At 42.2% G+C, this 14349-nt stretch overlaps 1 protein-coding gene across 8 annotated transcripts in view; it reads right to left on the bottom strand.

Annotated features, from left to right (window-relative positions):
• Nucleotides 1-9887, bottom strand: part of LOC139546701 (1-phosphatidylinositol 3-phosphate 5-kinase-like) — a 28487-nt gene extending 18600 nt beyond the window's left edge. For 3 of the 8 annotated variants that reach the window (XM_071355396.1, XM_071355401.1, XM_071355397.1), the window contains exons 1-9: nt 9517-9887; nt 7826-8016; nt 4516-4677; nt 4008-4034; nt 3237-3346; nt 2732-2903; nt 1919-2129; nt 1036-1062; nt 746-835 (exon numbers count right to left, since the gene is read on the bottom strand). In XM_071355396.1, coding sequence (XP_071211497.1) covers nt 746-835; nt 1036-1062; nt 1919-2129; nt 2732-2903; nt 3237-3346; nt 4008-4034; nt 4516-4677; nt 7826-8006 — 980 coding nt within the window. In that variant the 5' untranslated portion in view covers nt 8007-8016; nt 9517-9887. Of the gene's footprint in view, nt 1-745; nt 836-1035; nt 1063-1918; nt 2130-2731; nt 2904-3236; nt 3347-4007; nt 4035-4515; nt 4678-7825; nt 8017-9516 lie in introns of those variants that run through there. The other 5 variants (XM_071355399.1, XM_071355402.1, XM_071355398.1 and 2 more) reach the window with 3 other exon arrangements.
• Between the last annotated feature and the right edge of the window lie 4462 nt (nt 9888-14349).

The following is a 14349-nucleotide window of genomic DNA, read 5'->3' as shown; positions in this document are numbered from 1 at the left end:
TTAACCTTTATTTTGACAGGGACACTAGGCTGTCTTTCACAGACGAACCCTGCATAAATACATCAAACATATACAATATACAAAATTACAAGGCAGATAAACAGACACCTTTATCAATGTAGAAGTCTCTGATCATGACTCTCAACTGACCAATGGGGACCAGAACATCTCATTTCAGAGAGCTCTGGAAGTAAAATCAGCTTGACCCAACTATGTGGAGACCGAAGGGGCCTCCAGGGTTATCCAAGCCTGAGACCGGGTTTGGTCATTTGGAAGTCTAAATGTAATTAATGATAGGAAGTTTCTGCATGAGTGCTTTGTAAATAAACAAGAAAATGCTGCTCTCTCCTTACATACAATGAGGTCCAACCCACTTTTTGATTCAAAACACAATGGTGAATTCTAGAACCATGACCAGTAATAAACCTAAGGGCACAATGGAAAACAGCATCTAGTGGTTTAAGTATAAATGCTGCTGCATGCATATAGATTATATCCCCATAATCTAAGAGACAAAAATGGCCTGGACAATTTCCTTCCTATTAACTAAAGTCAGACATGCTTTGTTTCTGTAAAAGAAACCAACCTTGAACTTAATATAAATCTCTCTATAAATCTCTTTCTGTGGGATGCACTATCAGAAAATAGGGCACCAAAATACAAACCCTAAACCTAGCTGGAAGAATGTAAAAGAAGCTGTAAAAGGGTTCTATAAAAAGATGTTGGACCAAAAGCAGACACTCACCGCTTCCTTATTGGGGACTTGCCTCCATCCTCTTGTAGCGTGCTCCGTCTAGAATTCATGCCACTGTTCTGAGACTCCTGGTGAATCAAACTGACACAGACATAAATACAAACAAATTAATTCTTGAACTAAGTCATTTCACATCCATCTTTGATTTTAATATAACACTACCGCAGAAGTCTCAATATGGTAGGGCTAGAATGGTAAAGTTCAGGTCAAAAATAAAAAACAAAACTGTTACAAGCTGTCAGAGAAGTTGGAACGTTGATAAAAGTAACAACATGACTCACTTCTTTCTCATCCCAATGGGAGTTTTTCTATGCCAGGAGAGAAGGGGGAAAATATTTCATTTGAGCAAGAGCAGAACACTGAAAATTGGATCAAAGCTGGTTATATAGTTCAAAGGGATGGCATTTTATTAGAGCTAAACAATATAAAAGCATGCTTCCCTGTCAAAATCAAACAAAGGGATGTAATTTGAAAAACACAATAGGAAAAGTATGTTCAATTGAATAATAATACCTCTTGGTATTCTTTGTTTTTAAAGTCAAACATTTATTTGAAATCCCTTTTGCTGAGAAATGTATGTTTTTCAAAGGCACCCCTCTCAAAGGTAATACGATTGATTGATTGGTTAGCAGGAAGTAGAGCGCCAATAAAACCATGCACGTGAAAGTGGACCAAGCAGGGATAAGTAACCCACCCAGTATACAGGGGAAGAAAAGGAAGGCAGACAGAGGAGACAGGAGGATGGAGTGGACAGGGAGGGAGAGGAGAGGACATGGAGGGGAGAGGATATAGGGGATGAAGAGCGCTGAATGTTTCTCTCTCCTCTGTCTCTTCAACTCTGCATTTGAAGGAAAAAACAAAGATATGAGAGTAGGGATACACAGAAAATCATGCAGGATATACACAGAGAGAAATAAAAACACTGTGGACAAGAGGTGAAGAGAAGACAACAAAAGACTAGAGGTCAATGCGAAGGAGAAGTGCATGCATCATTCGTAGGACAGGACGGGAAGGGGACAAAATTACTAGAGTAAGGATGCAAAAGACTGGAGAGTGCATGCATGGTTCCTCCCACAGACTTAAACCTATGATTTCTCTCTATGGTTCCTCCTCTCGGTCTGTGTTCTTAGGGTGGGTGCCATTTGGGATGCAGCCTTATTTTACCTCTGCCAGGCCAGGTCCTCCTCTAGGAAGATGTTGCGGCTGGCCTTCCGTCCACCGACCGGGGTGCGAGGCTCGCTGGGCTCCAGGACGCAGGTGGAGCAGGGTGAGGAGTCAGACAGAGCAGACAGGACCTCCCCTATGGAGCCAGAGTCTGCAGAGTGGGAGTAGCTCAGAGCGATCTTACGGCAGTAGGTGCAGGCCCGCAGGTCTCCTACACAGACAGGCAGGCAGACAGACACAGGCAGGCAGGCAGACAGACAGGCAGACAGACAGGCAGACAGACGTGACAATGGCGGGAGGGAGGGAGGGAGACAGTGAGAATGGTAGAAGTCAGTGAGAGGAAGAGCAGGTCCTGCTATGATCTAGGATGGAGGCAGTATTGTGGTTACTGTGGTATTGTCACTGCATGGCATGGTAAGGTCACAGCACATCATCATCAAAGGACAAACATGCTATTGATTAGATCTCTTGGTCTCAGATTCTCACATCACAGCAATGTTAGCTCAAACGTCACTGGTCAACCAGTCAACTTACCCAAGTCCAACTTCAGTAACCCACACAACCACAGCAGAAAAAACACCATGCTGAGCACCCATAGACCTCTGTACATACACATGATCTCAGCGATGGCTCAACTAGATCTCTTCCATTGGACCTCTCTAACACATTGTGACCCTGCTTTGGGATCATTCTTAAGGGGCTGTCTCCCCTCTCCTCAGGAGGTCACTAGGGATAATGATGATGCAGCCAAGGGGTGGGCATGGTCTAGGGGTCATGCCCCCACCCCCTCCTGTGAGTCCCCAACGCACTCACCCGTGTAGCCCATGAACTTGCCAGGGATTTCCTGGTTGCAGCAGCGGCTGCAGAAGATCTGGCCGCAGAGCCGGCAGTGGTGGCGGCGGCGGAAGGTGGTGAACTTCTCATTGCAGTCGTAGCACTCCTTACATTGGCTGTCTGGCATCCAGTACTGCTTCAGGTCACTGTCCTGCAATATGCCTTCTTTATTTAGTGGACCAACTAGCACTGAGGTATAAAGTAATGCTGAAGCAATCTTTTCAAAGTATATGGAAACTATATTTCACTGAAATCAAACTGTTAGATGAAACAATAACAGACTACTTTTAAAGAATAAGAGGCGTCTTCACATGTCCCATATTTGGAACAGTTGCCTGTGTGTGATTGTGATAGTTAGCTAGGTTATATTACTCCAAGTAAAAACAAGCAGCACTAGAGTAACGGTGTGTAAAACAACAGCAGCGTATTGTGAAGTACAATAAACAACAGCAGCAGTGTGATTGTGAAATGGTATGGTAGATACCTGGCTCTTTCCCTCCATGATCTCCTTGAGTCTCTTCAGAGCAGTGCGGAGCTGAACAGCCGTACGAGGATCGTGAGTGCCCAGGGGGGTTTCTGATTTCCTACGGCCCTCTAGGAGCGCGCACACACACACACGGACACAAAAAGAAACACACACGGTGCAACCATTCAACACACATGTCATAGCAGATTTCATCTAACCATTCACGTCATGCAAATGCTCCCTTTTCATGCAAATAAAATGCAGAAAGGTAAAGGAGGGAGACTACTTTTTATTTTATTTTTTATACCTCTCTTAGGTAGGTTATAGCCCAAAACGGGCATGGAAATTGACAATCTCTACAAGGATTTGCTTTGATAATGGCAGGTTAAGTTAAAAAAGGATTGCACAATAACAGAACAGAAGCTTACCAGTATATCAGTAGCCATAAACTAGGCTCTAGTGAACAATTACGGTTATGAATAAAATTATACAGATAACGCAAATTGGACAAATGCCATTGAGTAAGAAACAAAAAAGGTAGAATGATGTTAGTTCTTATATCATTATGCAAACACATACAACTGATCAAATATCAGTGTTGGCAACAAAATAACATCAGAAGGCACTTTATCCATACATGCCAAAAGTAGCTAGATCAACCACACTCACACCAAAACCACTCAGGTGCTTGGGTTAGCCGCCCACTCTATGAAACCAGGTTGTTAAAAAAATCAAGCGCAAAAAACATTTCAGAATTCTTAGCAAACACACAGTATAGAAGGCCCTCACCCTCACCAGGCCATAATGGCCAGTCCACTGCAAAAAGAGAAGACATACATCAGCTTTTTTAAATAGACGTCATGTTACTCACACTGTGCATCCATTCTTATCTGCACGTCGCTAACTTAAAACCATAAAATGTCAAAATGGATACCCCTCACATAAAGAGCAGTAGTTCAATACGTATTCTAGCCCATGGTAGAAACACAGCAGCTCTCCTTTAAGCTTGCCTAGGAGATATAACGCCTCCAGTGACTCAGATCTCTGACTGATGACTAATCCTATCAGCATGAAACATTCATCACCATTATCAGGTCAAGCAAGAGAGACAATTAATGCAATCACGCCAAATGTAAATGAAAGCACAAAGAATCACTCAAGTTTTATTTGTCACATGCATAAGTACAGTGAAATGCTTAACTTGCAAGCCCTACCGAACAGTGCAGTATTCAACCCCCCACTGTATAAGTATACTGTACATCTGATGTATTAGAATAAATGTGTGTGTGTGTGGTACCTGAAGCAGTAGAAGTCCTGCGTAAAAGATCGTGGTGTTGTTTCCTATGTGCCCCAGAGCCGTGGATGGAGTGTGCTGGTATGGTCCAGTTCCTATGCTCCCCAGTGGGTGACGCCACAACCACATCCGGTTTCTCTGTCACTGAGGGTGGCCGCCCCTCCTCTGTACACATAGACCAATTAGAACAGTGGCACTCCAGTAACTTTTTTACCTAACTTAACACCTGATTTACTTAACAAAAGGCACATCTTTAGATGGCACAGGTATCCTCATGACATGGGGGGGGTTATGTAATTTTAAAAAAGCACATAAAGGCTTCATAATTCAGAAAGGTCATGTTAACTGACTGATAGCTCATAGAACAAAATGTTCTGAGCCTGTGTCAGCCTCGGACCTTATTTTCGGCATTTATCCCAAAACCCTATTCTTTCCCCATTAATTTTCCCTGTATGAATAGCTGAACAAACCAGAGGCAACTAATTTCAGTTTTTTAGGACATCACGCTCTATTGTTCCCACAAGCAAAGGGGAAGTCGATACCATCAAAGGGCACCATCAGACCAACTCCTTGAATGGCCTACTCCTTGAAGTTTGCCTTTGTGTCTAAAAAAACACTACTTCCCCCTTAAAAGGTGCACTATGCAGAAATTCTAATATACACTACCGTTCAAAAGTTTGGGGTCACTTAGAAATGTCCTTGTTTTTGAAAGAAAAGCAAATAACATCAAATTGATCAGAAATACAGTGTAGACAATGTTAATGTTGTAAATGACTATTGTACACCAGTCTCAACATCAACAGTGAAGAGGTGACTCCGGGATGCTGGCCTTCTAGGCAGAGTTGCTCTGTCCAGTGTCTGTGTTCTTTTGCCCATCTTAATCTTTTCTTTTTATTGGCCAGTCAGAGATATGTTTTTTTCTTTGCAACGCTGCCTAGAAGGCAAGCATGCCAGAGTCGCCTCTTCACTGTTGACGTTGAGACTGGTCTTTTGCGGGTACTATTTAATGAGGCTGCCAGTTGAGGACTTGTCCTCTTGCTCAGTTGTGCACCAGGGCCTCCCACTCCTCTTTCTATTCTGGTTAGAGCCAGTTTGCGCTGTTCTGTGAAGGGAGTAGTACACAGCGTTGTACGAGATCTTCGGTTTCTTGGCAATTTCTCGCACGGAATAGCCTTAATTTCTCAGAACAGGACTAGACTGACGAGTTTCGGAAGAAAGTTATTTGTTTCTGGCCATTTTGAGCCTGTAATCAAACCCACAAACGCTGATGCTCTAGAAACTTAACGAGTCTAAAAAGGCCAGTTTTATTACTTCTTTAATCACCACAACAGTTTTCAGCTGTGCTAACATAATTGCAAAAGGGTTTTCTAATGATCAATTAGCCTTTTAAAATGAAAAACTTGGATTAGCTAACACAACGTGCCATTGGAACACAGGAGTGATGGTTGCTGATAATGGGCATCTGTACGCCGATGTAGATATTCCATTAAAAATCTGCCGTTTCCAGCTACAATAGTCATTTACAACATTAACAATGTCTACACTGCATTTAAAATCAATTTGATGTTATTTCTAAGTGACCCCAAACTTTTAAACGGTAGTGTATATATATTATATATATATTTATATTTTTTGGGGGGTGACATAACAAGCAAGTATAATCCTTGTACCATCTGAACCGCTGTGAAATATATTTTCCATACCCCAAAATATTGTATTTTCAGCTGGTGTACAAAACTGAAACTTAAGAACAGGAAGCATAGAAAAAGTGCACAAAGTTTAGCTATACTGCTTCTTAGACTTGCTTTCAATGAAAATGGCAGATTTACAAATCAGATTTCTATGTGAATTTGGTTGGGTCGCCCAAAAAGTTACATATTGCAGCTTTAAGTGTGTGTACATTATTGTACTTATAAGTGTATGCATTGCTGGTGTTCATAAATGTTTCCTTGCTCTCTCGAGATCTAATCTTTTCAGCGTAAAGTGATTCACCATCCCTCTAATAATTCCATATATATATATTTTTAAATATAAACAAAATAGGTGAAATAGAATGTTAACGCTACAGTATATGAGCAGAGCCCTGCTCCCTTGGTGAGGGGCCTGCCATTCCTTGCACCTAGCCAACAGGCAGTGTCACATCACATGACCTCACGGGACATGGGCTCTGCTCTGAGTTGCATTCTGTTCCATTCTGCTTCCTGTTAATCTTAAACTGACTGTAAACCCTGGTGGTCAAGGCTACAGTACCTTTCCCTGCATCCTAGGGTACAGTACAGTACTGCATAGTATAGACTGCTATAGGGCAATGGACAAATCTGGGTTTGGTGGATGCCAGGAGAATGCTACCTGCCCGAATGCATAGTGCCAACTGTAAAGTTTGGTGGAGGAGGTATAATGGTCTGGGGCTGTTTTTTATAGTTCTTAATGCTATTGAATACAATGACATTCTAGACGATTCTGTGCTTTGTGGCAACAGTTTGGGGAAGGCCCTTTCCTGTTTCAGCATGACAATGCACCCGTGCACAAAGCGAGGTCCATACAGAAATGGTTTGTTGAGATCAGTGTGGAAGAACTTGAATGGCCTGCACAGAGCCTCAACCCCATCGAACACCTTTGGGATGAATTGGAACACCGACTGCGAGCCAGGCCTAATCGCCCAACATCACTAATGCTCTTGTAGCTGAATGGAAGCAAGTCCCCGCAGCAATATTCCAATGGACAGCCTTGCCAGAAGAGTGGAGGCTGTTATATCAGCAAATGGGGGACCAACTCCATATTAATGTTGACGATGATTTTGGAATGAGATGTTCGACAAGCAGTTGTCCACATACTTTTGGTCATGTGGTATAGTTGCCACAAAGTTGGAAGCACAGAATCGTCTAGAATGTCATTGTATGCTGTAGCGTTAATATTTCCCTTCAATGGAACTAAGGGGCCTAGACCGAACCATGAAAAACGTCCCCAGACTATTAAACTAACTGACTGTAAACCCGGCTGGTGGTCAAGGCTACAGTACCTTTCCCTGCATCCTAGGGTACAGTACAGTAGCCTAGACTGTACAGTACTGCATAGTATTGACTGCTATGGGGCACTCCACAGAATTAGAAATAACAGTGTGACAAAACAACGACTCAATTATTCAGCTTTTTTGTCTTGTCTCATCTTAATGCACAGGCCTACTAGATGACTGTCAACCATCTCAAAACAACTACATAGAGTGTAATTTAAGTAAGTTTGTGTGACTGTCTGCAATCCCTGAAAACTTGTCTGCTTTCACCATGCGTATCACGTGTGTTATCTTAGTAATGACCTTTGTTAAAGCGGAACAGGTTGACAAAGGAGCTGTATGCTGATCGGAGCGGGGGCTCGTCCTGCTCTGGAGTCAGGGGTTTGAAGTGTGTCAGGTGAGATGGGCTGCCAGGGGAAATAGGAGGCGCCACACTCCAATCCAGCGTAGAGGACGAGGAGGAGGATTTGTCGTCAGCAGCCATGTTACTGCTCCTGTTGGAAAGACAAATGATCACATGAGACCGGAACATTGTGGTGACATGGTGATCCTCTGCTTAACCGTGTGTAAACAGGCAGCCCTAAACAGAGGCATTGCCTCCTTAACATTTCAATGCTATTCAAACTATTACTTTGGAACAGTTTACCTGTGATTTGTTCCTCTAGTCTGAAATAAGTAATTTCAATGATTCCTCTAGTCTGTCTAACTGAGCTGCAAGTGAGACATTTTAGCCTCTGACCTGAGTTCTTCTACTGCTCATTTTAGCCACTCACCTTTCCACAATACCCCTTTAGTCATTTCTTGAGAACCAACACCAAAATAAACATTAGTACTGTTATTTCTACTAAAACTGAACATATTTTTGGTGACAGGTTTTTAAAAATACACAAAATTGTGTGATTTTATTTGACAATGGAAACCAGCAATTCTGGTTTGATAAAATTGAGCCCATAGCTTAGGTAGGTCATAATTCTAAGAAACTCAATGACTGCAGAACAGCCCAGAGCTACTGTCGGTTGCAAACCATGCTTTACAGGCTTACCCTCAACAAAGACACATTATTCTTCTCACCTCAGCGTATTTTATAATAGAGCAAAGAGGTACTCAGAGGTGTAAAGAAAACTGTCACTATGAAACACATATCAGAAAAAAATAACAATAAGAAAGAAAATCCTGTCCCTTTTAAAGAGAATGTACCCAATCTTGTTTTCCACCAACTACAGAGAGAGAGAAAGATGGAGAATTAGAATGCGCGAGAGAGGATTTGAGAGAATACACTGTCACTGTACTAAGGAACGTTTAATGATGGCTTAAGTTTATAAAATGTAAATAAGGCTAAACTTAAGCTACTGTTTGATAAAAACAAATGGGACTGACTCGTGCTGTTTTTCTTCAAACGAAGATAAAACGTTGCTCTTGACAGCAGTAGTTACCACCGGTGGAGGGATGGATCAGAGGAAAATGACAACCTCACCAGCAATAATTTCCACCCCGTCATGTGACCATAGGCCTGATGGTGGCAGCTGAGTTAACCAGCATCAACAGCCTTGAATGCCCACGGCCTCACCTTCAGCTAAAGAGGCAACTAGGTGAATGTGTGTAAACTACATAGCCATACTGTTGGTGTATAATACTACAAACGGACTAATGTTAGCTTGCATCAAAGCAGCAGTAACAACACATAGGGTTAATTATAACAAATATTTGGTAACACAGCTAGCTTGCTATCACCGCCAAGCCGTGCAAGAATACAAACATAAATTAACCCAACTAATCACTGCAAAGCAGTATCGTGCAGATAAAAATCATTGATCTCAATAGCTGTCACATACTAACTACAGTTGCAGACTCTGTGTCCGCTACTGTGTCCGGCGAGTCAGTGAGCTAACGTTAGCTAGCAGTTAACGTTAGCAGGCCCACTGTAGTTAGCTAAATGAAGGAAGAGTGAAGTGAACACTCATATAATCGAATTTCCACTAAATAACACAAATTACCTGTGTGCTGGTCTCCTTGGACATCCCTGTATGAATAAATTACATTAGGTAAATTCCTGTGAAGTCGAGTAGCCGCCCTATCTTGAGATATGTATTTCCAGCAGTCAGACTGCTCCTGAGCAAGACAGAACAAGTCGTGATCACAACAGTTCGATCAACTGTTGTGATCGCATTAGTGGAAACCAAGAGTGTTCTCAGGGCAGACCTGGTTGTAGCTAGATACAGTATGTTGTGTGTTTTTGCATTTTATCTAACCGTACCCATTTTCCTAAACTTGATCGAATTATCATAGCCTGCCACTAAAAGTAACTTCTGCTAGTCAAAACCGGCAGACCCGCCCTGAGAACAGTCTTGGTTTCCACTACAGCGTTGTGATTACGAAACAAGGCAGCGCCCATCTATTACCTATTTAATCGATTGACATGACACGTTCCCTGCACATCCAACATCCATTACACACACACCATAGCATGTTTTACTTAGTTTCTTGTGAACAGACACTTTCAGAGAACAACAATTGCCATGTAATTTAGCTATAAGTGAAAACTTTAGTATACCTGAGTTGTGTTACTTGTGGACGTTTTTGTCCCCATTTATTGTAAAGATAAAAATATCATGAATATATCTGTCCTTAGTGCCCTGTGCACTAATATGTATCAATAAATGACTGCTTAACTCCACAATTACTTTATTCAGAGTATTGCTTGAGGTATGCCAAATATAACCTACCTGAGCCTGGTTATTCTGCTGTTTTGGGCCAGTAGCTATGAGCGCACAGAGTCCATCCCTGCTTTACTTTGAAGAGATCATGAACTGTGAACAACCTATTTTCTGGTCAACCCATCTACTATTCCATCAATCATTGCAGTTTTCCTTATGCGACTGTCATGTGATATCAGTTTATAGTAATCCATGAATGCCTCTAAAGGAAATTAATAATTTAACCGTTAATGGTTCAAACTGCTTTCAGCTACTGACTGTTGCGTGGTTTGAACTTGTTTATATTAAATCAAATTTTACTTGTCACATGCTTCGTAAACAACAGGTGTAGACTGACAGTGAAATGCTTATTTACGGGTCCTTTTCCAACAACGCAGAGTTAAAGATAAAAAATAAAATAAAACAGAAATAGTGACATGAGGAATAAATACACAATGAAAAAACAAACAACAATAAAAGTAAAAATAACATGGCTATATACAGGGAGTAGCCATGGCCATAACTACATATGAGGACACCTGTAATGTTTTATAATTTGGTGAAGAAAAAAAATATATATATACACTATATATACAAAAGTATGTGGACACCCCTTCAAATTAGTTGATTCGGCTATTTCAGCCACATCCGTTGCTGACAGGTGTATAAGATCGAACACAGCAATGCAATCTCCATAGACAAACATTGGCAGTAGAATGGCCTTACTGAAGAGCTCAGTGACCTTCAACGTAGCACCATCATAGGATGCCACCATTCCAACAAGTCAGTTTGCAAATTTCTGCCCTGCTACAGCTGACCTAGTCAACTCTAAGCTCTGTCATTGTGAAGTGGAAACTTCTAGGATCAACAACGGCTCAGCCACACAAGCTCACAGAATGGGACAGCCGAGTGCTGAAGCGCATAGCACTTAAAAACCGTCTGTCCTCAGTTGCAACACTCACTACCAAGTTTCAAACTGCCTCTGGAAGCAACGTCAGCACAAGAACTGTTTGTCGGGAGCTTAATGAAATGGGTTTCCATGGCCGAGCAGCTGCACACAAGCCTAAGATCACCATGCGCAATGCCAAGCTTTGGTTGGACTGGTGGGAAGCTCGTCACCATTGGACTCTGGAGCAGTGGAAATGCGTTCTCTGGAGTGACGAGTCATGCTTCACCATCTGGCAGTCCGACGGACGAATCTGGGTTTGGCAGATGCCAGGAGAACTCTACCTCCCGCAATGCATAGTACCAACTGTAAAGTCTGGTGGAGGAGGAATAATGGTCTGGGGCTGTTTTTCCATGGTTCAGGCTAGACCCCTTAGTTCCATTGAAGGGAAATATTAACGCTACAGCATACAATGACATTCGAGACAATTCTGTGCTTCCAACTTTGTGGCAACTATACTACATGACCAAAAGTATGTGGACAACTGCTTGTCGAACATCTCATTCCAAAATCATCATCAACATTAATATGGAGTTGGTCCACCATTTGCTGATATAACAGCCTCCACTCTTCTGGCAAGGCTGTCCATTGGAATATTGCTGCGGGGACTTGCTTCCATTCAGCCACAAAGACATTAGTGATGTTGGGTGATTAGGCCTGGCTCGCAGTCGGTGTTCCAATTCATCCCAAAGGTGTTCGATGGGGTTGAGGCTCTGTGCAGGCCAGTCAAGTTCTTCCACACCGATCTCGCCAAACCATTTCTGTATGGACCTCGCTTTGTGCACGGGAGCATTGTCATACTGAAACAGGAAAGGGCCTTCCCCAAACTGTTGCCACAAAGTTGGAAGCACAGAATCGTCTAGAATGTCATCGCGCCTGCAATAGCATTAAGAACCATGAAAAACAGCCCAAGACTATTATACCTCCTCCACCAAACTTTACAGTTGGCACTATGCATTCGGGCAGGTAGCATTCTCCTGGCATCCGCCAAACCCTGATTTGTCCATTGGACTGCCAGATGGTGAAGCGTGATTCATCACTCCAGAGAATGCGTTTCCACTGCTCCAGAGTCCAATTGTGGGGTGCTTTACACCACTCCAGCCGACACTTGGCATTGTACATGGTGATCTTAGGCTTGTGTGCAGCTGCTCGGCCATGGAAACCCATTTCATGGAGTTCCCGACAAACAGTTCTTGTACTGCCGTTGCTTCCAGAGGCCGTTTGGAACTTGGTTGTGAGTGTTGCAACCGAAGACAGACAACTTTTACGTGCTGTGTGCTTCATCACTAGGCAGTCCTGTTCTGTGAGCTTGTGTGGCCTACCTCTTCACAGCTGAGCTGTTGTTTCTCTTAAATGTTTCCACTTCACAATAACAGCACTTACAGTTGACCATGCAGCTCTAGCAGGGAAGAAATTTGACGAACTGACTTGTTGGAAATGTGGCATCCTATCAAGGTGCCACATTGAAAGTCACTGGGCACTTCAGTCAGGCCATTCTACTGCCAATGTTTGTCTATGGAGATAGCATGGCGGTTTGCTCGATTTTATAGACCTATCAGCAAAAGGGTGTGGCTGAAATAGCCGAATCCACTAATTTGAAGGGGTGTCCATATACTTTTGTATACACTTTTGTATTTCTACATATAGTGTATATGTAGTACACAATAAAGACAATCAATTACGTGTCAATATCTAAATATTGCTCCCAGCATTGATCAAAGCTCAGAACGTTTATATTATTGATCTGACTGAGTTCTAATCGCGCCTGCCTCTTCGCGAACGAGTGGAATTATGAACAGTGGCTTGTTCACAGTGTTGCCAACTCATTTTCAGGGTAAATTGCTAGAGGCAGGTTGATTTGTTTCTAAAAGTTGCTAAATGACGTTGTCATGTCATTGCGTGATAACATAAAACTGCGTCATTATGTAGAATACACAATAACGTTACTCAAATTGACTGGCCAACTCGGCAAAAAATATGATTTGACATTTGTTCAGGTACATACTCCCACTATTTTCTGTAAATTTTGATTGAGACATGTTGATTGTGTAAACGCTGCGTGTAACACATCCGGTGTCAGGATAAATAAAATGCAAGGTCTGCTAACTTTCTTTAATTATGTTTAATTACCGCAAACAATGAATGGCAAATGCAATTTTCGTATATACGGGTTCGCTGTTTCACCGCGCAGGATGAACAGAGAACTGTGGAATGTACTCAAATAGTAGTTTTTATACTATGACAATTTTATTCTCAACGTGTCCAGTTGGCCTATCACAGTAGAGGCTGGGCGTGGTTTAGACTTTGCCCCCCTTTGCTGGCCCTTTGTCCACATCTGGTTGCTGGGTAGATTAGCTCCGTCTTGGGTCTGTCGATTCTACACTAAAACAGTTCCTAATATGGTATTGTCCAGTATTCTAAACTCTTGGTTGGTCTAGAGAGCTGCACCCCTCCCCTCTCCAGACTGTCCACAGCTTTTATGGCCTGTGTTGGTCATTTCTTACACCTACACACACTATACAGAGGGGGTTGTGCGTGCATGTGTGTAACAAAACAATATTCCTCTTCTATCAATATGCTAACAGGCTATTATGCATAAACATAAATCCTAACAATTGATGTTGTAATTTCTGTTCAAGATCAAACATTCGTCTGAAAAGTTGCTAAATCTAGCAACAAAATTGCTAAATTGGCATCACTGCTTGTTCACTCTCAAACTCTCGCCACACTGGCGTAGGCAGCGATGCCAATTTAGCAATTTAGTTGCTAGATTTAGCAACTTTTCAGACTACCCTGGCAACTTTTTTTTTCAAACAGCACATAGCAACAAATTTAGCTACTTTAAAACATTTATTTTGAACTTTTAGCAACTTTTGAAAAGTGACTCAAACGCTAAAATGCACGCATTTTCCCTCCAAATGACACAAAAACGATTTTTTTGTACTCAGTCACAACACACGTGCCTGGCTGCAAAAGTGCATTGTGACGTCACCAGCAGGCACTCAACTTGTGCACAGCCAGCATAAATCATTGTTGGCTGACTGCAGCAGCAGTAGTAAGCGTTCGACGAGCCAAACCCAATGAATATAGTTGGTCACGAATGTTTGATCTTGAACAAAACTTACAACATCAATCAACATGTCTCAATCAAAAATTTACAGAAGAGTGGGAGTCTGTACCTGAACAAA

Source organism: Salvelinus alpinus, chromosome 20 (genome assembly GCF_045679555.1).
Source record: "Salvelinus alpinus chromosome 20, SLU_Salpinus.1, whole genome shotgun sequence".
Lineage (NCBI taxonomy): Eukaryota > Metazoa > Chordata > Actinopteri > Salmoniformes > Salmonidae > Salvelinus > Salvelinus alpinus.
Note: the sequence above shows the minus strand (reverse complement) of the source record. Positions and strands in the feature narration are given on the sequence as shown.